This window comes from Eurypyga helias, unplaced genomic scaffold (genome assembly GCF_000690775.1).
Source record: "Eurypyga helias isolate BGI_N326 unplaced genomic scaffold, ASM69077v1 scaffold14659, whole genome shotgun sequence".
Classification (NCBI taxonomy): domain Eukaryota; kingdom Metazoa; phylum Chordata; class Aves; order Eurypygiformes; family Eurypygidae; genus Eurypyga; species Eurypyga helias.
This window is the reverse complement of record NW_010274132.1, coordinates 1-24,822: the sequence shown is the minus strand read 5'-3', so window position 1 is coordinate 24,822 and position 24,822 is coordinate 1. Positions and strand designations below refer to the sequence as shown.

Sequence of the window (24,822 nt, the reverse complement as noted above, 5' to 3'; positions counted from 1 at the left end):
TAGCTGTTATTGCCAGTTGCATTGATTCAAACCTCAGCATTGTTTTTTGCAGTTTGAATTCTTTTGAGCTTGAACAGACTGGTCAGGTTAAGTTCATTAATTAGCCAGATTCCTTGAAGCTTGTGGTTAAAAACATTTAAAATTGCATTCAGTTTAAAACCAATTTATTCCACTTTACTGGATTTATTAAAAAAATTAATAAATTGCTGAAGCCTTTCTGTCAATCCTGACTTTTATAAAATCTGACTATAGTCTCCAGTCTTTCCTTGTCAATGAATATAGACTCAATATTTAGGTTTTTTAATTAAGTTAGCTAATCTTATTGGCTATACTGCTGAGTTACATTTTGATTGTAGGGGTGTCTGTCAAGTTACTCTCTTTCCCATGAAAACTGAAAAGGCAGTTGCTCTCTACCCTGCTTTGCAGCATTGCACCATCTCCCATTTGTGTACATGAGACTATTGGAAAGGGTAAGGAAGAAGCATGGCTTAGGAGAATTAACAGCACAGTTCAGTTCTGTTCTGTACCTTACACATCATCTGCTGCATTTTGAGTACATTGACCATCTTCTGCTGAGAGTGAGGTGGATTGGAAGTCTACCTCAGAAAAAACAGAACTGGCATTAGTGAATTTTTAAGGGTACAAGATGGCATGGATCAGCTGTGCCCTTTGAGGCTATTGTAGGCAAGTAGGATTTGAATTTAAATCCTGGTTTATTACTGGATGACTCTCCATGGTAGGTTTAACCCTAGTTTGTTTGATTCATAATGCAAAGAAACCCATACAGGAGAGAGAAACAAGGTCTGAAAGTATATTTCACGTCACCCTCTTCCGCTATATATAGCTTATGCCTGCAATGCCCCAAGCAGCTGGCAGCAAAAAGGCACAAGTCTTTGGATGCCTCAAACAGAGAACAGTAGGCAGGATGCCTCCCATCTGTCTACACAGCGCTGTCATTCATCAGTACTGCTAGGTCTGACGGCTCTAGCCTCCACCAGAAGAGCTATGGCAAACTGAGACATGCCTGTGTTTACATATCGTAGAAGCGTGTAAACCTTTATGTATTTCAGACTTTCAGTTCACAGTCCCATGTTGAGTGCTTGGCCTGTATTCTACTTAGTAAGGTTCACAACAGTTGCCTTTACTGTCTGAATAGGCAGTAGCATTTTCTCGTGTGGCTAAATAAAGCAGAATTATATGACATGAAACAAAGTTAGAAATTAAAAATAAGCTCCTTATTAAACAAAACCATTGACTAGATTAGCTAGATCGTGTTTTAATAGCAAATTGTATGGTTAAATCTTGGTTCAATGGAAAGGAACTGTTTCTTTGCCAGTCAGGCTGTGCTACCTCATTTCCATTTACCAGTCTGCATTCCTACCCAAATAAACTTTTTGTTCTGGCATGTTGGGAAAAATAGGGGTCACTTTGTATTAAATGGTTGAAGGAAATATTTTTATACAGTCAGTAATTCGTAAGATTTTCTTTTTTTAAGGTACATTGCAGAGTCTACTGAACTTACTTTTTTCTGCATTGCATACCCGTTCTTTTAAAGCAGGATTTCACTTGGGTGCTGATGAGCAAACAGATCTCCTGAAAGAGTTCTTAGAAATCTAACTTTGCTGGTCTCCCCCACACAGTTTGGTTGAATTCTCTTCTTGAATGCTCTGGAAACAACTTCATACAATCAAATTGTTCCCAACCATTTACATAGCAAACAATATATACAAGGTGGCACTGAAATTTGGGGCCCAAGGATTTGCTAATAGGTAAATCTGTGGTGTTTGTAAATTAAATTGCGCTTTGTGACTTATGACATTCATTAAAAATCCAAGCTCATTTTGTATATGTACTTACAGGTTAGCTTCACAAATATAAACCTCTTTCCTCTTCCTTCATTACACCACCGGTATTCCAACTATTTCCCTCTTAACCATTAGTGTTTCCAAAGCGTTTAGTCTTCTAAGCAGAGACTTGCTTAAATCTGTAGGTTCTAGCAGCCTCTGTCAGCATGAGCTGCCAAGGTCCATGTCTGGCCCACCCATCTCATGGTGTAGGGCAGTGTTAGGGGTAGTTGTTTTGCACGATGTTATTTTATCAGTATGCTCTTTAACTCAGTTTGGTGAAGGTACCCTGCATACATTGCTGTTCTGCAAAGAGCTATTGAACTGTGGTACCGTGATCCTGCGTGTACAACCCCTGTCTTGAAGCTGATGGCTGAATTCATGCAAAACAGGTAAGAAGCATGAGAAAATTAGATAAATGGTGAATACTGCAATGGTATGCATTCGGTGTTCCATCTTTCTATGCTTTGCTTATCCTCACGATGTCTGACTTTGACTTGAAAACTGCTACTGTTGTATTTTGGAACAAAATTCACAAGCAGAACTCGGCTTTCAGTGTCATAGTATTGTTTTACCAAAATGGTGGAGGTTACAAAATCAGCTGGTAAGGATTAATTACAGGAATATACATGAGAAACTACTGTGATTTTATATTCAGGGTTAGTGGAAGGGTATGCTTTAGCCAAGGAGAAATACCAACTCTGTAATTAAATATCAGAAAATTGTCTGCTGTCAGGGTTTGCAGCAGGCTGAATTTTTGCCCTAAGCCAACAAACATACGTATGTGCCTCTACAAACCACAACTACCTCTACCGTTTCTTCTGCAACTCAACTCTTCCAGCCAAAATAGGAAAGAATGATACCTAATACAGGAATATTGATGGTCAGCATGTAGGTAACGTCTCCCACATCTAAAACCTTCTCTGAGGGCTAACCAGAAAGGCCTCAGAATGATTCTGGGAGGTTATTTCCATACTTGACATTGCAGCTGTTAGAATGAAATTCCTGTTTATTTTGGGAAATTATCATTGCACTTGGAAATATTTACTGTACCACCCAAAGGAAAAAAAAAAAGATTCTTAAATGAAAAATTGATAGTGAAAGTCTCCATGCTGCATATCTTGATGACCAAAGTAATTAGAGTTTTCAGCAAAGAACTATGTATTTTCATCTCGTTTTGCCTTACAAATCAAACATACAAGGAAAAATTGCAATATTTTAAATTTGAAAAAGAATTCTAGGCTGGTGACAGGAAATTGGTGCCTGAAAGTTCAGACCTGGCTCCCCGTCAAATTCTAGCAGGTATGAGTGGCTACCCAGACCTGAAGGCAGAGTTCCCAGTTTCTTGTTTGTGTTGACTTGCTTTTTCTGACTCCCAGTTTGGTTTGTGTCAGGTAATTGTGTCTGTTATCCTGGTAGTAGTGTAATAAATCGCAGAAGTTTAACCTGTTTTTATTCATGATGCAAGGCACAAGCAGTATACTCTAACAGTGCTGCGGCTTCAAGGAGGAGATTGTTAAAGCATAAACACAGAACTCTAACAACGGTAAACAAAAGCAAAGAGGAACTGGAACGATAAATCTTATGCAAAAGGCAGCTTTTCAAGCTACTTTCCATATTCATGTTATTCTTCTACCTATTGGTATTCAGAAAATCTGCCTTGTTCCCTTTAGAAACCATCATCTGGGATGGTGTTTTTTCACGAGCTGTGTACTGCATTAGCTTTTACAGGTTAGAATGCATTATACAATATACTTTGACACGGTTAAAATATGTTACAGAGTATCAGATTGTGCATTATGCCACTCTGATATTGAGATGATGTGCTGGTTTGGGGGTTTTTTGCCTCTACCAGCCATTATCATTTTGTGCATAAGGAATACACAAATGTTTTATACCAGGCACGTGTCATTCATTTATAAACTCTCCAGATTTACTCAGGAGTTTGCAGCAAAGGACCCTGCAAACAGGGGCTCAGACAACAAAGAATTGGACTTGCAGCAGAGAAAGGTACCTACTGCAGGCTCTGATAGGGCTGATAGAAGGACTCCACGTTTGATCAAAAGGAGGTGGCTACCAAATAGGTCAGCCAGAGGATACGCCGGTTTACATCACTCGGTGATGAGTCCTTTTCAGTCCAAATAAACACTAAGGGTAAGCTTTGCTCAAGTTACTTAGAAGCTAAGACCTGTATTTGCAGTTTACTTTTAGGCCTGAGCTAGGAGTTCTTTACCCTGAGCCAGGGCTTCTTCACCACTAAGGTTGGAAGGCATCAAAAGGGACTTCAGCAAGGGCTCGGTTGTGTTTCCAGGTTGGGAACAAAGTGGTCCTTGTTGGCTTTGGTAATACCTGTGCATCAGGGAGGACAACGTGGGGCAGTCGTCTTCGGGTCTGAATGCTCGCAAAAAGCATGTGTTACAGTTAATACTGGGGGAACTGGCTTGTGATTGGCACAGATTTTACATAGCTGAATAACCCGTGGGGATTAGTTTATTTTTGAAAGCTATACAGGAGGGTAAAAGTTAGCCTGACAGCTTGATTATGGAACCTCTGTAGCATTCTTCTGAACTGCCTATGGGCACGAGGTGTTCACCGGTCACTGAAAGGTGCGTATGTATTGTCTGGTTCCCTTTTCTGCTTAAAGTTGGTTTGCCTTTATCATCGGATTGCTTCTTGGGCAACATACTAGAGTGCTTATCGTTGGACTGAAAGCTAGAATTAGTGTGTCAAATAATTGTACTTTGTAATCAGCAAATGGTTATTTGTTTTAGGAATTAATCCATTGCAGTTTGCTGCTTCGATGACCATCTGAATATTTTTTGCTGTTATTTTTTAGATCGCAACGTTTAAATTTTGATGTATCATCTCCAAATGGAATTCTTCTCTTCAGAGAAGCTAGTAAAATGATTTGTACGTACGGTAGGTATTCATTAACGTTTCCTCTGCAGTGTAATTCTCTGCCTGTCTTGTGATATAAAAATCCTGTTAGTTCATATTGCTGAGCACTGATGGATTTGTGGACTATGTAGCAGGACTGTAATGCGCTGCAGCCGGTACCATCCCTTTGTGAAGTGCCGAGCTCACATGGCAGACCTTTGGAGCTCATTTACTTTCATGGTTCGTTCATGTAGCGTTGCTGCTTATATCGCTTTTTTATCTTGAATGCCTGTCTTCCAGCAACTGTAAATGTATTTCAGCAAGGATACAAATGCTCAAGAGGTGTTTGTTCTAGGCTACTGATTGATAGGTGTGGGTTGATTTTATGTATTCAAATTATATTCCAGCAGTTCCAAAACATAATAGGACCATAACGGCTTTACCCTAGAGCACTGTTAAAAGTGTTTATAATAAGTTGCTCCATTTTACTACTCCCACTCAGGCATGCAACTGCAACAGGTCTTTGACACCAGCAGTTTATATTACTCTCCAACTAACTTTGTAGCTTACAATTTTGCTTTAAAATATTTTGAAAGGAACATTACCCATTTTTTGTAGAACAACCTCATTTGTAGCTTATGTTAACAGGAAGAGCCATAAATGTCCTGTTTCTTTTAAAGAAAGAAAATTGGTGCTTCAGATTTGCTTTTACTGCATTCAGGTTGTTTTTTGGGTCTGGAAACTGTGTTACATAGCTGGCTGCATAAAAAACTTCCAATGTAATTTTGCATTTGATCTGTAGGGCATGGAAGCAGTATATGCAGAATGCATAGAGCATTTACTTATGACAGCATTCATTTATGGCAGGATGCATAAAACATTTACTTACGACAGAAAAAATTACACCCTAGTAACTCACTCCCTGCAAAATCATTTTTCTGTATCTTTTTCAAATACACCATGTAGTAAGCTAGCACATAATTTCAGCTATGTTTTAAGTAAATTTGTTAGAACTATTAAACAAAATAAAAATAAGGTTTTCCAGTATGAAAAGGTAAAAGGTAAACTTTTAGATTTTAGTACTCAATTGTTTAGCCTTTGTGCTTAATTGCTGTAAGCTTTTTTTGATGGCTCTTAAAAAAAAAAATCAAGTGTAGTCATGATGATGCCTCAATTCTACTTGTCTTGTGATACCTGATCCCATTGCAGTTATGTTTTCCTTTTTTTTTTTTTTTTAATTTCGATCAGCCTTTACCATACTTTCTGCACTTAACAAAAAACTTACTGTATTGTTGGGCACCCATTCATCCCAGTTGTTGGCATCAAGCTTCTAAACATTGCTGGGTAAACTGCACCAGTTGGTTTCAATCTGTTTCATTCCTAATTCATGCTTAAAAAACTCTTTGTAAAGAAACCTTTTGCTTTCAGTTGCAGTTTTTATGGTGTGTATGTGAAGTTCATAAAATTCTGAGCCCTAAAGTATTGGTAGCTCTTGCATGTAAGGGCCAGACAATATTTTCTGGCTCATGCTAGATTTTAATTATGCAATGTAAAAGGAAATTTTGGGACAATGTAGATTTAAGATTTAAAACTACGTAGTGGAGCCCTAGAACCTTCTGAAGCCTGTGTCCAAACACCTGCTGCCCCCTGTTAAATTATGTGAGAAACACTCAGGGAGTGTGGCATCTATTGGAGATGTGTGCCATAGAAGGAAGCGAAATCACCATAAGAACTTACTCTCACGCTTCTCTTCCGTTTCTTTCATAACTGTTGTCCTATGGAAAGGTGATATTTCACTCCAGACAGGTTTAAGAGGAGAGCTGTTCTTAACGCCCTCCAAAAGAAAAATTTAAAATCATTTATCTGCCGGAAGTGGAGGAAAGGTGCAAACGTAGGAGAGCCTCCAATCAATATATGGTTTTTTGTTTTGGGTTTTTTTTTCCCATTTTGCTTTTAAAACACATTCATATTATCATCAGTGTCTGAAAGGGTCCCCATTGGTGATCTTTCCACTGCTTAGGTGGGACATTTAGAGGAATTGTTCAGGTTTTCTTTTCTGTGAGTGGGTGCCAATATTTATTCAGGGACAGGACTCAATGCAAAGTCACCGTGAAAGACCTCCCAGTGCAGTCAGATGAATTGGCCCCTCAGAGCAGAGATTTCAAATAACCCAGCTGGCTCTGCACTGGCACAGATGGGCAACACTGGCCTGGCCTTCACCGTGGCTCAGCTTTGAATAATTGCTGTTAACATTTTTAGCTTTTATCGCCAATTACTACTTTATGAGATTTCCATTCCACTGTACAGAAAGATATAACTCTTCTGGAAATGTGTTGTAAGGATTCATTACTTCAGTTATGTATGCTCTTTTGAACATACAAATTCTTATAAAAATATTGATATTAAGGGACTTTTAAATGCCGTTCTGAATATCTTAATACCTAAATTGTCCTTTTAAGGAAAACTTTAATCCATAATACTCTATGACTTTTTTTTTAAGTGCATTTGACTTTTAAGCATATGCAATCTTGGCAGATATCTGGGGAAAAATAAACAAGTAAACCAAGTGATGTTCATGAAATTCACTTTGGTGTTCTTGAGGAATGTTTCCAGCCCCACATTCTGCAAAATTGGGTGATTCAGTTAAAAGAATGAATGCATACCTATCTTACTAGGTCAGCCAAACCTCCTGTATATTCCTGCAGCCTATAGTGAGCTCCTCAGAGTTGATCAAAAAGATACTTGACACTCAAGATAGATTAATTGAAATCTAAACTATAATAATTGCCTTTATAAACTAAGAAAGACAGAGTGATGACATGAGTCAGAGGGGAAGAAATAAAAGGAAACCTCTTTCCTTCATCGCACTGTCTGTGTGGGAAGAGCCTTCGTTTCAGTCTCGGTTTCAGTTAATCCATTGACCAGGTGCGTTGCCGTACACTCTGCCCAGCCTCCTCTCTTCCTTGCACTGTTCTGCTCCATCACCTGGAGACCTGACTGCGTTTGCTCTCCTTCCAATCCCTGTCTGAATACCAGGCTTCCAACTCTGCTTGTTACCTCTCACCTCTACTTGCCATGGCCTGGACAGTGAGAGTTTCTTTCCCATAGCTGAGCAGCAATCCAAGGGAAGACTTGGTCCCTCTCCTGCTGGCAGTGTAGCCTAGCCTGGTTGCTCCTCTTAGAAGAATATAACATACAATAAATGAAGATGTGTCTTAAATGTATTGTACTTCCACTGGTAAGTGAAATTTTAATTTGTTTTAGAACAGGATTTTTCCTCCTCCTCTCTCCCATGTAGCGATATACAGAAAATGCTAGTAAAAACAGCATTATTTTCAGAAATTTCACCTGCACCAAACTGAACATGAAAATTTACGGCTATGGCTTAGGACTAGTGGGAGTCATCTTGCTATATAAATGTATAGAGATGTAAAAATGTGATCTGAAATACGTCTCTGTCCTGTCAACAAGGAAGTCAGTAACTGAAGCGTGGTGGCATCAGGTGGTTCTTCTCACACACATCCGAGCACAGTGCACTGGCATAATGTTGATCCTGAGTCTGGACTACACTGATCAGAGCAGGTTTGGATAACACAGACATACTGTGAAAATAATCTAAAATTTGTGTGGATTTGTTTTGTGAAAACCCTGTATAGTTGGTCACCTGGGAATAACGTTTTGAAACAAACACTTGGTAACCTACGATGTCACTTTCTTTTCACCTTCAATTCTGCAAAATCTGTGGTGTCCATTTATGTGCAAGGGGTACCGCAATTTACTCTCTGTATCTAAAAATAAAAGAGGGAAGAAGAGGGTAGAACTGTTTTGGGGGTGTGAATGCATGTGAGCCCTTGTGAGTATGGATGCTTGGAATGCCTTTCATTCTGAACTAAAGCTTTTACTGTTTTCTCCTCTAGACCAGGCTGTAGTGATTTCATATCTTTGAGGGTAAAGCAGAACAAAATCCAAAATGCCTGTTTTTAGGATGTGCTAAGCATCTTCACTTGTCACCAAAGAAAATCTGAAATATGAATTCTTGGTATTTTCTAAAATCAGCATTTCAGCGAGTGCTTAATTCTACTTACCAGATCCACTTTGCGATTAAGGTAGTAGTAGCATGTCCTGGCCGCCTGCTCATTTATCACGGATACTGATCCAGCGCTGAAGACATTGCTAAGATGTCTTTACAAATGCTGTATGTTCAGAAGATGTAACGCCTGGCGTAGGATGCAAAAAGCACTTAGATAGTCAATTATCCTTGTTAGGACTCTGCAGCTGCTTGGCAAGGGGCGTTGTGTCTTGTCCATTACGCCAGAGCCACTCTGACTGATAGTGATTTAGAATAAACAAATGAGAGGAGAAAATTGAAAGGAGTTCGACTAGTATAGTCCACGATTCTTCATCCCCGGTACACTTCACTTTTAATTCTCTATCTACAAGTCTCCTTACGATGTGTTTTTGAACTCCCAGTTGTATAGGAATGATGTTTCAGTGCATCTTGGGACCATCTATTTTTGTTTTGTGGTTTCTTTACATTTTAGTAAACCTCTTCCCTTTCATTATAGGAGACTGACATAAAAATAATATTTTCAATATGCTGTTTTTATTTATCTACATTCTGTCATGATATACTTTGATGTAAGTTTTTAATTTTGCCTCAGCTTTCAGCTGTTGTAGCAGTTACTGCTCAAGGTCAGGGATGAGGTTAGCCACAGTAGCACAAAACAATTTCCTGTTCTCACAGCCCAGGTAGCATTTGGATGTGGATTAAATTTTACCACATTTTCCAGTAGCCAGACACAATTATTTCTAATGAGCTTTAAATTGCTTCTGTAACATGGATTTCAAAACTTAGTGCGATAATCCATTCAGTGCCAGCAACTTCATAAGCTAACAGTTCCTCTTCAAAATTTTGGTTGCAGTGATCCTTGCTGTAGAACAGGTATTCTATTCAGCAGCTCGGCTTCAGAGTGGAACGCGGTGGTCTCGGTTGCCGTTGGTCTGCTGTCCTCTCTCTTGCGACTGTGGTTCCAGAATATATTGCTCTTCATAATCGGTTCCTTTTGGCAAATGTGTCTTGGTGCTATGCCTGCCCGTTGTGCTGATTTGAGAAGTTTATGCATGTTCTGCTGTTGTGGAAGCTTTAAACGATTAGTTTTTGAAGCTCGCTGTCCTCTTTATGATCCATGATTTCCTTTCGAGGTATGGCCACTTCTTTATGCTGCCCTAGCATTCCGAATGCCTGGAAAGCACACATTCAAAACCATCCTTATGGGGCAGTGGTGAATAATAAAAATAGGAAAGGGGAAAAGGCAAAAAACACTTTTTCTCTATAAATGTGATAGATTTTCACAGCCTTTGTTTAATTTCGCCAGAATCTTTTTTTATCTCCATCTAATTCACACGTGTTAAAACGTGATTTAGTTGTATTGTTATACGCAGCACTTACTGGACTGAAATCTAGAACAAGCCCTGCTTAAATGAAACTCAGCTATAAGGAAATCATTTCTGTATTATAGCTTCTACTGTAAAAGCAATTAGGGAGGAGAACAGAAGGGGAAGCTGCCTGTCCTGACATGCTCCCGCATCTAGGAGGGAGTGAGGCTATGAGCTGTGCAGAGAGCTCCGGTGCATATTGCCTGCGGGATTCTGAGCCGCAGTGATGTTCTCTTCGGTCAGAGCATCCCACTTGGGTTTTTTTTGCTGGCTTTGTATTCCCCCTCTGCCTACACACACTTTTTTCTTCCAGCTCCTTTGTTTATGTACTAAGGAGTCTTCAGGTAATGAAATGCTTCAGTTGTCAGGCAAATGCGAGCCCTGGTTTCCCATCTAGCAGCTTCACCTAGTGTCTTTGAAAATCCTTTTCTTACTCCTGTCAGAATTTTGTATCACCTCTGAGGCTCAGAGAGTTTGTAATTTTTGTGACATTGCTGTCACATGCAGGGCAAAAAGTTGTATTAAAGGAAATTATTGAGAATTTTGAAAGTCGGTATATTTTAAGATTGTGTGATGTGATTTCTCCCACATTAAGAAGAAATTGGTGCAAGTTGGATTTTTTTTTTTCATTTGATTTTTAACTCAGTAGTAACACTGGAACTTCACTGATTAGTCTCTACAGAGTTTTCATTTTGACAGGAGCTATGAATTTTGAACAAAATGTTTAAATTCAGCATGTCAAAGGTCACTTCTATATTGATTTAATTTCTTTAAATTATTTCTTTTAACAATAGGAGTTTATAAAATTGTATTTTGGTCCTCCACTACAGGGATTATAAATGTAAGCATATCCTCAGTAGCTGAGGAGTTGTTCTTGACCTGATTCCAAGTAGCTCAGTAAATTAGTTTATGTTCAGTAGTATCCATGGTGTGTAAAAATATTCCCCTGAAGCTCCTGCTAAATGTTACAAGTAGATCATTCTTTTTTTTATCTAGTCAGCCATAGCACTGTACTTCATATATTTTTTTCAATAACTAATGCTAAGACACTAGTCTTTGTTCTAGCCCTGCATGCCTTGAATCATCGGCTGATGGCTCGGGGCACTGGTAGCAGGCACCGCGTGGTCTTTCACCTCCGCTGCTAATTTGAAATCAGCTGCTCCCACTCTTAGGCCCTTTTAAAATGAGCCTATGAACACAGAACAGTTCTCTGCGGACTCTGGCCACTTGGAAAAAACAGCTTTTAATCTTGCACGAGACCCAACTTCTCCCTCAGTGTTTTCATTAGAGGGCATAGGAACCAAATTCTCCTGCCATGCCTGCCCAGGCTGAGCAGCGTGCAGGAGTGGGGCTCGTGCCTTCCTGTGTTGAATGCTTTGTGCTCTTCACTGGATTTAAAGTAGTAATTATAGGGTGATTTTTTGGTAAACTAATAAGACTGGTAGATCAGGATTAGTGGATACCCCCTAGAATTCATGTTCCCAGGCTACGGGATTCCTAGTGTTTTTTCAACTTCTTTCCTCATCATTCTGGTTTTTCCATCCTCTTCCAATTAATTTCCATATTAAGTACATAATTGCCTTGTTGACAACTACTAAGCTCTTTCCATCTGTTGTTGTATATTACACCAAGTACTTAAGGATTTCACAATGTGCTTGGACAGCTCAGCTATAAACTTAATGCTGTTACTTTCTGGGATCCAGAATTTTGTCTTTTCTTATTTCTGATATATATTTGTCTTATTAAAGTAGAGATTTTTCAGCAGTTTCACTGTTTACGTGGTGGTATTCAGGTTAGTGTGCGCCTGCCCACGTGATCTCACAGACACAATTTTATATTGCATTTTATTTTTTTCACAGAATTTGAAATTCATTGATCTTCTCCGTAACTAGACAAGGTCTTGTCAAAAAGATTAATGTTAATTAAGATGACCTGGCTGGGATATCTCAAGTGGGGCACTGTAGGAAGCTAAATGGAATTTCTTTCATTTTATGTAAGTGTGATTTCTCAGCAATGTAAAGTATTACAATAAACAAATATCCAGGTACACTAGAAGACATTCTTTTTCTGCCAAGTTTTACGTTTCAAAGAGCATCTTTTGGAGCCTGGTCATTTTTAGTGTAACAGAGATTTAACGTGATTTGGAATGAATTTCTATGGAGTAGCAGTTCCTGGAATTGTACCCTCTTCCCCAGTTACACTGTGTTCATGACTACAGCATTCAGGGTGGTGGAGGTGCTCGTATGACCATTTACACTGTCAAAACCATTCTGTATTTTGAATCATAAATTTATTTTTTAATTAAGAGGGCTTGGTTTTGATTGTAGGTGACCATCATTCCTACCTAAGTATTTGATTCTTCTACCTTCCATAATTCTAGTGACAACATTCCCGCCTATTACAGACCTCATTTACTTCTAAGCAATTCCTGATTGCACTCAGTCTTCTTTTTTTTTTTTTTTTGGTAAATCTACTTTTTCCTTTATAGCCTGATGGATAAATTGCCTTGTACTTGCTACAAGTTGTGAACATTAATGTTTTAAATAGTAACTTATGCCTTTCCCTCTTTGCATTAAATGATACCAAGTGGGTGATCCTTTGATGCGTTGGGTGTTCAGAAGCAAGGTTTTCCCCTTCATTTTTCTGATTACATGATGTAAATTCCTCATTGTCAGTAATCAATAACATTAAGAGAAAGAATTATAATAAGGCAGGTGTCTGATTTGCAGATGGAAATTTGCATGGGTAGAAAGGAGAGCTGCGTGGAAGCAGACCCAGTTTAATGTTATATCTCCATATATATTAAACAATACTCTGCAATATATGAGGTCTGTGTGATCTCAGGCAAGTTTGTAGGGGCATTTTTTAATTGCCTATTATAAAAGCAAAACTGAGTTGCCATAACTCTCAACTGGCAATGTTTGGAATTGTGAACAGTTAAGGTACAGTTTGCTTGTTGCTCCTTGACCCAAATTGTCATCATAGCTGTGACAACAAGGTTAGACTGAAAGCAGACGAGCCAAGCATGTGATCTGTTGCGGTTTTATTTGTAGGAATACTTTTAATAATGGACAGTTTTGTGTTATTTTCCTCTAGTTAAAATTGCCAAGAATAGTGAGTAGTAATGGAGTGAAGACCTGGCGCTTGGTTTGTGTGCAGGCCAAGCTTGCCAAGGTCGGCATCAGGTCGGATCAGCCTTGTAAGGCTACTTCCTGGTAGAACCAATGTACTTAGTCTTTGCTGTGTTCATTCTACTGTTTTAGCTCACTTTCATTAATTACTTCGGGTTAAAAAAAAATTTGTCATGAAGACAAACTAACTCTGGGGTGCTGTGAAGATGAGCATTAAATTATTACAAGATACTTAGAAAACCTGGTAATGAGGCCTTGTGAATAATTAGATTTGTACAGAGGATTGCAGCGGAATCTACTGCGCTGCTGCGCAGTGGATCCACAAGTCACTATTTATTGCCTGTTCATAGCAACAGCAAATATTTACAGTTAGCTGTTATTTTTACATTATAAACATGGATTTTAATTAAAAAGTCATTCCCATCTGTGACTGGTGAAATAGAGGCTTTTGTAATGGACATACTTGTTTTCTGAGGGATATATTTAGTGTGTGTATACATCAGCAACCATCCCAAGAGACCGTCATGGTAATGGATCAAAACCAGGCTTTGCTGCAGCATGAGACGCTATAAAACCATGTGTTGCAACCCTGTTCAGATTAAGGAACTCATGCTGATAGACCCCGTCATGGTCTGGCTGTACATCAGTGATGGGAGTTCCATACCTTATATTTTAAGTTTTGCATACTAATTCCTTGGTGGCTTTTAAGCTCTAGTCATGCTTACTTAACAGATATTTTGCATCGAACGCAGAAACCATTTTTATTCCAAGTAGTAGTGAAAATAAAGACAAAAAATAAGTTTAGATAGTACCATCAAAATATGTTAGATTTGCAGCTGTTTATATAAGTTTCTTTCTTTCTTTCTTTTTATGAAAACAGGTAATCAGATCCTCTCTCTTGGGACTTTGTCAAAAGATCAGGTTTATCCGTTGAAACTCAAGGGCATTTCCATCTGTTACTCTGCACTCAAATCTGCCTTATGTGGAAATTATGTCAGCTTTGGCGTCTTCAAGTTGTACGGGGACAACCACTTTGACAATGTACTTCAGGCCTTTGTCAAAATGCTGCTTTCAGTATCCCACAGTGACTTGCTAGTAAGCAATTACTCATCTTGGGAGTCTTTACGTGAAATATGAAGTAACATCACCACAGGCTTTGTATTGTTATAATGAGACAGAGGGATCTAGAACAGCTCAAATGCAGTTTTCAGTTCAATTCCTTGAATTTATTTATATAGTAACACTTAAAATGCAGGTATGGTGGACCTGCCATGTGAAATGGGAGCTTTTCCAGAATTTTCACTAGGCTTGCCATGGAAATGAGAAACGCAATGTTTTATTCCTTTCTGTACTTGCAAACCCATTGAGGTTGCCTGCATGCCCTGTAAAACCTCCTCGCATATTCAGCCACTTTGCAGTTAGTTTCAGTCTGTAAATTGTCACTGTGTATTCCCCATAAAATGCAAAACTTTAATTTTAAAGTACACCATGCTCCCACTTCTCTGAGAGAAGACAAGATCTTGTGCAGTATCAGCCTAAATTTGAGCTGTGACATTTTCTTCATGACACTTCAGTTCAGAATTTTCATTTTCTTGCAGGAAGTCAGGGTAGTTAAACATGATTAATACTCGGGTTTATGCCCGCCAGAAAAATAAATTCCTTGGAACTGAAAAGTTGCTCTCAATTGAAACTGGACCATTGCTTGTGTAGTGAAGCAGGCGTATTTGGCACATTCTAGCCATCATCCAACAATAAATGCCTTAAATAAGAGTCCTTAAGAGTAAGATGCTGATGGGTTCAAGCAGTGCCTTTGCCTGTGCAGAGCCTTTACAGGACCTCCCTTAAGCATAAGAAAAGTCCATCTCTAAGATGATTTGGGAAATCTGTGATAAATCTTAATAGGATTTCCTGCAGAGGTAAGGTATGGGCTGTAATCCTGTCAAACTGACACCCTGGACAGAAGGCTATACTGCTTTTACTAGACTGATAGCTGTGTAGACTGACAAAGCATGATAGCATTACTGTATTATCCTGAGCTTATTTTAAACTAATAGCGAGTTCGTATCCTGTAGTAAACGTGAAAAGTTGGAATCTGCCACAGACAAGAAAATATTTTGTCTCTCTAAATATTTTGTTTTAATGGCAATATTAGAATTTATCACATCATAAAAACTGTAAAATAATTCTTCTGTCATCTGTGAATGTTGTTAATATTAGTAGTAATAACTATCCTTATTATGCATGTGTACTCTCTTTTTCAGCAATATTGAAAACTAAGCCAGTCTTACTACCCGCTTTTGGAGTGTCTGACCCAAGATCATATGAGTTTCATTACCACTTTAGAACCTCCCATCCTGATCTATATTCTTACCTCAATATCTGAAGGACTTACTGCAGTAGGTAAGAACTAGTTACCCTCGACTAAAGAAAGAATTCAAGCTTTTAGGAATCTTGGATCTTCAAAGCACATTTATTTGTATTTTTAAAAAAAAATTATCAAGTGACAGTGGGAGATGCTGCGTTTTGAATGTTTTAAGAATGTGACTGTTTCAGTTAATGTTCTTTTAAACATCTAACCTGTAGGGTTTTGCAGGTAGTGCTTTTTAGTTGTCTTTTTTACAAGCCAGAATGGTTAAAATTACTAATGTGCCTCCACTAGGATTGTACTGAAAATTCATGCATTTGTTATTCAGAAGTAAAATGTATTAAAATGTGTACAGGAATCTGTGGGGTTTTGTTTTTATTTGATCAGCATAGCTGTTGTATAAATAATGCTTGTTCTGCACAGCTGTGATGTGATTTGAGAAATTTAAAGGTATCTTTATTGACGGGAAAAGAAACTAGTCAGTCAGTACTTCCAGAATATACTTTAGAGGAGAATCAGTGCTTGGAGTAATGATAAAAATACAGCAGTAGGATTGCAGTTCATTTCATTCTCTTGAGGGTTTAATTTATGCTTTTTAACTAGATGACTGTCCAAACATTTAGGGGAGTGGGGGGGAGCTGGTAGCTTAAAGTCGCTTGGAATATGGAGGAGGAGACTGGGCATTTTTGGAGAAGGAAAAAATAGATCATGGATTTAGATTCTGATACTCAAGCTTTTATACCATTTTTGGCTGAGAAGCTGTTGAAACCTTAGGGTAGTATTTATTGGTTAGGGTGGTTATTAAGGAAGGAAAAAAAAAAAAGCATAGAACATTAGTGTGTCTAGATGTTAGGCTGTAATAGCCGGTGTTTCTCACTACCATCAAGTGTCAGTCAAAGCCCGTAGGAATGTGGGAATGCCCAGAGACTGACAAAGCATTTGCTGTGTTCAACAGAGGTAGCAGCTTTTGCTGCAAGAGGAAGACTACTCTAAGTGAGAAAATGGGTAGCGAGTAGCTAAGCAGCAGTAGCAAAGAAGTATTCCAGTAATTCTGTTATATAATGCCGAAATCCACCTTCTCCCAGGTATTTTCAGTGCTTTGTTACCTGGAATGGTGGTACAGCACTTCCTGCTGGGATCTGCCTGTTGATTGTTTGCAAATGAGCATATTGTGCTGGCTGTTAGCCTGACTGACAGCTGCCACTTGAGCAAGCCCTGGTCCTGCTCTCTGTTATCACTCCACATCGCTTCCACTGGAGGTGGTGGTTAGATTCATCTTGATAATTCACTAGCGTACCAAGTTTAACCTTCTCTTTGAAGCCCATTTGAATTAATGTAAAAGAGAGGGAAGAAAACATAAAAGCAATATAAGCTTCAGCTTTCATGTCTCATGTTTATCTTCTCCTCTCCGAAAGTGCTGCGCTGTCGCTCAAGGTGGGGAGGAGGTGTAAGAGGAGTTAGTTAAGTGTCTGGGAGTTTAATCCTGAAGAATTACTGTTTTTTAGGAGCATAGTTGTTTTCTTAGAAAACTTTTATTTTCTGGAAATGCTGATATTCTGCTGAGAAAAGCATCCACAAAAATTTTAACGGTTCCCTTTTTTCCATGTTTATAAACCATAGATTGTCTTAGCCGATGCTCACCTTCAGTTCATCTTGAGGTCCTTAAATACAAACTTACGAGACTAAAACCAAGCATTTAGGAATGTTTAACTTCACCTGACTTCACTGGAGGCTGGATGCAGTCTATCTAAAGCTACTATGCTCAATTTCATGTTCATTTTTTTTGTTTCCTCTGATTTCCTTCAAACTCAAGTAGTTTTTCAGGCTCTGACACTTGCCAAATCTGTCCATCTGTCAGTAAGACCTGGCTGGTTCCATATTGAATGTGGAATCTCCATCCTTGGAGATATTCCCAGATACTCGTCAAGGTCCTAAGGAACCTCTCTGATGCTGACCCTGTATTGGGCAGTAGGTTGGACTTGGAGGATGGTCACATTTGGTTTCTGCCACCCCCTCTAGGATCCCACTGGTATTTTTCCTACATTTTCCACTTGCATTCTCTATCTTTCCAAAACAATTTTTTATTTGGGCCAAATGCCTATGTAGCCCCTACTCTCTCTTGCACATTAAAGTAATACTTACTTTCCATGACTTCAGCTGGAATTTTTTTTTTTTTAATCCTTCATGTTGAAGTGGTAGAGTGATTATTTTTCCTTAATATCTTGGGTTTTAATACCACATGTATCAAGAACTGATATTGATGTCAGCATTTAAATTCCTCATTTGTGTTCAAGAAGGTTTATTTTTGTAGTGAACTGAATAATTTTCCTTAGTCTTATGATGACACGTCCAGGTGAACTACTCTTTGGTCAGTTTATAGCTCTTAATGTTAGTTTATTCATTTTTAATCATCTCAAGAGTTAGTTACCTGTCACTGTGTTTTCTTAAGAGTCATTCTTCTAAATGCTTTATCCCTTTTAAAATTTTGGTATTTGGGTCACTTCCAATTGTCAGACAGTGAAATACAGATTTCTCTTATGTGTTACTTGGTCACATAGATCCTTCTGTCCTTGGAAAATGGGTAAGAAGTTCCAAGCGTTGCCTTTTTCACTGCATTATGTCAGTGCCACAGGAGCATCCCAGAATAGTACGGCTCAGGGCTATAAGCCATCTGAGGGGGAATTGTATTTTAAACTGATTAGAACATACAAGTCATTTTCAGAAATGTTTATAAAAATGAAATAGCTGCCTTTTTATTTTAAAAATTAAATACCAGAAGATCACTTCTGTTTCCCAGAAAAAGGTGTCTGACTTTTTTCTTTGCTCTCTTTACATACGTGAAACCTTTGAGACTCTCATTGTTGTCAGCTGTAGAATAAACATTCCCCAAATCCTTATTTTTGAGGAGTGTTCATTCTGTCGCTGAGTAAATACCTCGCTTGATTCCACGCTTTATAAACACCACGCAAGAATGTGTCCATCGGAAGCGCCTAGCTGTAAATCAGCTGTAATGGAAGCCCTCATCTGAGCTTTTATTGCGAGGATAAACACTCCAGTAGTTCTCTCCTAAAGTGTTTACCTGGCTTTTTCACAGCTGACTCAGTGGATCGGAGCCTTTTAATGTAGTCTGCCTGGCATGTTGTCACTAATCTCTGCAAAGCTTTTCTAATTCTCATATGATTAATAGTGCAGTACGCTATTCATTGAGGAAAAAGTGAAACATTTTTTCTGTCTTGCTGCCTAATTTAGATGTTAAATTGCTAAATCCATTTACTTTCCAGGTTTAGTCTCAGAGGTAAATAATGCCAGTATTGAACTGTTAGCAATTGATGGACAAGGAAATTACCTCTTAACTCCCTCTCTTTGCCTTTATGTGAAAACAAACCAAAATCTTTTAATTTTCAGAGATTCACCATTGTCATTAAACTGCTGAAAATAATTCCCCTTCAGCATGCTGTTGTCATATTGTTGAGACCAAAAGGCCTCCTCAGGTTGTTTGGAGGTTGTTTTGGCTTTTTAAAAATAATGGAACCCATTCTGACATACACGCCAGGTATGTCAGGTTGGAACAGGTTTCTCAGAGAAGCTGTAGATGTCCCATCCCTGGAAGTGTCCAAGGCCAGGCTGGATGAGGCTTGGAGCAACCTGGTCTAGTGGAAGGTGTCCCTGCCCATGGCAGGGGGGTTGGAACTGGGTGGTCTTTAAGGTCCATTCCAATCCCAAACCATCCTGTGATTCTATGCTCAACTTCCAGTTACTTGAGCTACTGTCTGACTGGAATTCCCTACATAAAGGAAAAACACAGAGATAAAAAAGTGCATGTAAAATTAGCCCCCAAAACATGAACTGAATGTATGCTGGTGAAGAAGAAACTGAAAGATCTAGTTGAATGTGGTGGTGACCAGTGCCAGAGTCACCATCCTTTTCCCTTTACCAGCCAGCGAGTCAGTCCAGAGAGCTCAGTTTTGTTTGTCAAAACTGCTGAACTGCTACTGGATCCATGCTGACGCACACAGAGCTGGTTTTGGCATCTTCCGTGACCACAGCCTGCTTGCTTCGTGATCCAAAGATAGAGCTGAGTTGACCAGAAATGAGAAATGTGGTTTCGCTGCATTTTTCCTGGTTAGGCCAAGCTTTTATCTCAGTTTCTTTTATTATTCTATCTTTATTCTTCTCCATCCATTTCTTCTGTCCATGGCTCAGAACTGGTAGTTCCTTGTTGCTCTTGTTAGTTCTATTTATTTGGTTGGCTGACTTGTCTCACTAAGATTTAGTGAGAACACTATTCTGCTCCAGCACAAGGTTCCACATGCCCAGAAGAGTCATTCAAGGGAGTTTGCTTGACGCTCCCTGTCTGTTATATCCTTGCAATCAAAAGGAAAAATGAGCATAGGGAAGCATATTTGATATATAGTTATGGGCAAATTTAAGTAGCTCTTAACACTCATATCAGATTCTCATGAGCAAATGATAGCATAGACCTGTCTGCTGTCCTGCTAAAATCACTTACTGTCGAATGTAAAATATCTACTTGTACAGTATCAGCATGTTTAGAACTACTGCTGTTTTGTAAACTGATGATAGTGATTTACTTTGTGTTATTCAATTTAAAAAGAAATAGAGTTAAGCACTGGTTTAGAAATACAGCAGAGCCCTCCTATGAAATATGTATTTTCAAATCTCTCACTTGTTGTTATTGATGGTGATTCAATTCCACCATGAATTGCATTTCTAGTTTATATGCAGGACTGTTTTGGTTGAGAGCACGAGGAGTGCCAGATCCTGTGGTCTTTAGGTAAGACCCTAACTCTAGACCCAGCTTTGTTAAGACAACGAGTCTGAACTTCCCGCCCTGTTGAACTCAGCCCTAGGAAGCTCACGGGTCCAGTGAGGACCGAGGGGAGCTGTTAGATCGCTCTCAGTGCCAGCTGGTTGCCTGGGAAGACCGAGTGTTGGGAGACCATTTGGATCTTCTTTGCCTATGGATGTTTCTTCAGTGTTTATTTCAAAACGCTTAGCAAAATACAATTAGTTTGTAGATGGTGAAGGGTTAATAGTGCCAGCACAGAGCTTAAGGAGTTAAACAGACAGATCAAAATACTTCAGTGTCCAGAGGGATGTGTTTAAATGAACACTGCAAGGTTGGCAGGCCTCCAAATTAGCATAGTTTAAAGAATTCAAGGTACATTTAATTGGATCCTTCTAATCCCTTTTCCCTCAGAATGAGCATTTTAACAGTTTAATTCCTTTTGCAACCCCCACACATCCCTTACTCCAGTGGCCCATCTAAAATAAATACTGTGAACTATAAAAGGCCTAGACGAGTGCTACCTGAAGTCAGTGGCAACAGGATGGAGTCCTAAATGCTCCACTCAGTTGGATACGATGTTTGAAATTGCAAAGAACATCGGTCAGGGCTAAACCTTGCACCGGGCAGGTTAAACCACTGCCTGTACACAAGGAGCTTCGGTCGGGGTTGGCGTTGCGAGGGAGGCACTTGTTTACATATGGCTCTGGCCAGCACTACCGGGCCGGAGCTGGGAGGCCGCACGGTTGTCAGCGTGTAAGTCGCAGTCACTGGTCTTGGGGCCAAGGAGTATCTCGGGTGTCAGGCCAGAAGGAGACGGCAGCTGGGCAGGGGGAAGGGTGCACTGCTGTTTTCCAGAGGAAGACGAGGGGAGCGTGCATGAGAACCAAGGGCCAGCACACGGCTACCACCATGCTGACGCATGGAAGTGAGCGGAATCCTCTTGCACAGCAGCGGCACAGCAGGCAACACCCATCAGCAAAATAACTTACACAAATCACACAGGCGTACTTACTCTGCAAATAGGTTTAAGCTTTTAATCTCCCTTGCTTATAGAAACAGTAAGTAAAGATACGAAGTACTTTTGCTTCTGCTTTTCAACAGTATAAGAGAATGGTTTGGATTGGAAGGGACCTTAAAGTTCATCCAGTTCCAAGCCCCTTACACTAGGCCAGGTTGCTCAGGCCTCAAATCCTTCTCTGCTGTCATGACTTGCAGTTTTGGGGACGCCTATGAAGTGTTTGGTAGTGACTGCTGTTGTGGCCAGCCATATTTAATGTGCTTTAACCTACTTGAATTATTAGTTGTTAAGCAGAATTACTAACTAGCTTTTCTGTGATGACCCTTTTACTACCTTTAGTGGCCCGTATTCATTGTTTGCCACCTGACATTGATTTTAAGCTATTTGGAGCAGAGAAACATTATGAAGCACTACCTGAGAAAAACTTAGACAACAGCTCTCTTTGACATAACCTTGCCTTTTCAGGAACAAAACAGAATTTTAGTTTCCAGGAATCTGGAGCCTTCTGAATGGGAAACTGAAAACCAGAAAAATCTCAACCCTCATCCTGCACTTCCCAGTACACAGAGGGACAGCTGCATTTGTACAGCATGAATGAAGTTCACTGGAGTTCATAGGATCTTTGGTACCTGGAGCTATCTAGTTACTCAAAAGCAAAGGTTTAATACCTCTGTGCGTTAATAAAAGCAGTTTTCAAAGCTAGTCAATTCATGTATCAAAAATAGACTTGTCGATGTATTGATTAGCCTAATGTCAAAGAGATGATTAAAGTTGAGCTCTCCAAGTACTATAAATGTCATGATGAATTATTCTTTCATGGAAACAATTTCAAAACTGTTTTGTTTTTTACACAGATACCATTGTCTCCTCCAGCTGTTGTGCTAGTTTAGACTACGTTGTCACCTACCTCTTCAAGCACCTCGCTAAAGAAGGCAAGAAGACTCTGAGATGTAGAGACGTTTCACAGGATGGACAGAGATTGCTTCATTTCATGCAGCAGAACCCAGAAGTTCTACAGCAGGTGAAATAGCAGTCTTTTTTGTGGGGTATTATTACATTTCTCAATTTTCCTCTTTCTTCTTTTTTTTTTTTTTTGTGGGACTGAACACCAGGGTATCATTGGGTATTTAGTAACACAACAAACCTCCCTACACTGGTTCGCAACCCCCAGCAGCTCATGACACCCAAGGATCAAAGGTATTTTTTTGTCATGCTGAAAAGTGTACATACTATACTGGCTGTACAGTATCTTAAAACTTAGTGCTTCATTTTTGCTCATAAAAAGCGGTGTGTGAGATCTTCAATATATTTCTGTAGACGAATGGGGAAGAAAGCTCTCAAGTATTTTAGGAGGAAGAATGACAAATTCTGGCATTGAGCCACACATTTTGGTGATGAAATGTGTAAATTGAATGGCTGTATGCTATCGAGTTTGAATATTTTATTTTGCAGTAGGTGACTCAGTGGGATTTTTTCTGTTAAAGGTAAATACAATAGAAATTAAATCTCATGCTTCTGAGAAGGAAGTGGCCGCTGCAGTGCTTAGGAGAGATTTGTTCTTCCTGGCTCCATCAGGTTTATCACAGCCCAAGTACATTATGGGGAGATCAGGATGTTCATAGCTATACATCTCCACGTTTCCTTAAAATCTCATTAAACTATTTGAAAATGCATATTTACAGGAATCTCTGAATTCCTAATGCAGTTGCAAAGATGCCATTTTAGGAGACATGTTTCACAGGTCTGGAGGCTTTTAACGAAAACGGAAGTTATTAACAAAATGCAAATGACTTGTGTGGTCATCTTTATGCTTCCCTAATAGGTACGCTGTCATTTGGAAAACGCCTGGCACACAGTTACACAGTTACTGGTCTTGTTTGTTTACTGTTCTAACTGAAGGTGGAAAGTAACTGATGGTGTATATATATACCTGTTCCTGGCAGTGTATAGCATATTGTGAGAATATTAATGATGTTTATTATTGGCATCGTTATCAGAATATGATGATTCCCTTGTCAGATTACAGGTTCTGAGGTTTTACTTGCCTAACAGGGGTTTCGTGGAAACCAGCAATGAGGTCCGCATCTGGGTACGTCAGATCGCTCGGTATTGCACTGTGCGTGCGGTGATTGGGATGTAAAGGACAGAACAGCAGTCTGGGCTCTGGACTTCCCTGCGTTTGTGGCAACCTTGATGTAATACTTTGTCTGTTAATACTCAGTAATCTTTCACTTCACAGCGTATGACTAGGTGGTGATCCGTCTTTATTAACTTCAGATTCTGCGGAATACGTTACATTTATTTTGAATGCTGGCTTTCACATACTCTTTTAAATATTAATGGCTGGTCTCCAGTAGTCAGCATAAATATGATTTGCATTAGCACTAGTCATATCATACTGAGTGCCTCTGATGTCAACTACTCAGTGTACTAATATCTGACATCATCTCCCGAGGTCACTGACAACTTTGACCTTTATTCTCATGCACAGTTTCTGTAGTCTCAGAAGCTCTTTTGAATTGATTTGAAATTTTGACTCTTCCCTTTATGAGGCAGTAAAATTGATAATTATTCAGATGGGAACTGAGCACTGAGTGAAAAATCAATTCCACCCGCTCTCTGCTGCGTATAAAATTACTTCTGAGTCTGCTGGACTGAACGGATGGCCAAGGTAAAAGCAGCAGGCAGAAATAGTAGAGAGGATTAGCTGGACGAAACTAATAGCCTAAAGGGATGGCTTTTGAGATGAGGGAGTGGGCCGGTTGGGGGTTATTATCAGCAATGATGGGGCTCATTGATCATATGTTTACATCAGGTTTCCATTGGGTTATAAATCAGCCCTGAATAGAAACGGAACCCAAGGCCTCGCCTTTTACCAGGGGGACGGTGTATTAGATTATTCTCACTTTCACACTCGGATGAAAAGTGAGACATTGATTATTCATCGGCTGGCCATTAAACACTGGTTTTTATAGATGATTTGACTATCATGGAAGCTAATGAACAAGGTTGCTGCTTCCCAACCAGCGGTTTCAGTTTTCGAGACATCTGTGTCGGTTAAGTAATGCGTAACCCTATTAAAAGGAATGGGTTACAAATTGCTTAACAGCGCTGGAAAACTAGACCCTAATGACTAATTGTGCTTTGGGTTTAGAGCGGTTTGTCAGCTCTTTAAACTAAACTGACGCGGCGATAACTGCAGGTACGGACTAGTTAGAACGTTTCGCCGAGTTGGACCTCGGGAAGGAGCTGGGTCATTAACGCTCCGGCAGCACTCGGGGGACAGCGGTCGGGTACCGTTCCCTCGGCTCGCCGGTTCCCCTCCCAAGACACGGCAGCGC

The 24,822-nt window shown here is 39.5% G+C and overlaps 1 protein-coding gene across 1 annotated transcript in view; it reads left to right on the top strand.

Annotated features, from left to right (window-relative positions):
• LOC104515667 (ran-binding protein 17-like) overlaps nt 1–24,774 on the top strand; it is a gene marked incomplete at its 3' end in the record, with an annotated part of 58,777 nt that extends 34,003 nt beyond the window's left edge. The window contains 7 exon segments of the mRNA XM_010159727.1: nt 2,129–2,236; nt 4,681–4,763; nt 14,169–14,383; nt 15,550–15,688; nt 22,336–22,502; nt 23,508–23,617; nt 24,684–24,774. Coding sequence (XP_010158029.1) covers nt 2,129–2,236; nt 4,681–4,763; nt 14,169–14,383; nt 15,550–15,688; nt 22,336–22,502; nt 23,508–23,617; nt 24,684–24,774 — 913 coding nt within the window.
• Nucleotides 24,775–24,822: the final 48 nt, after the last annotated feature.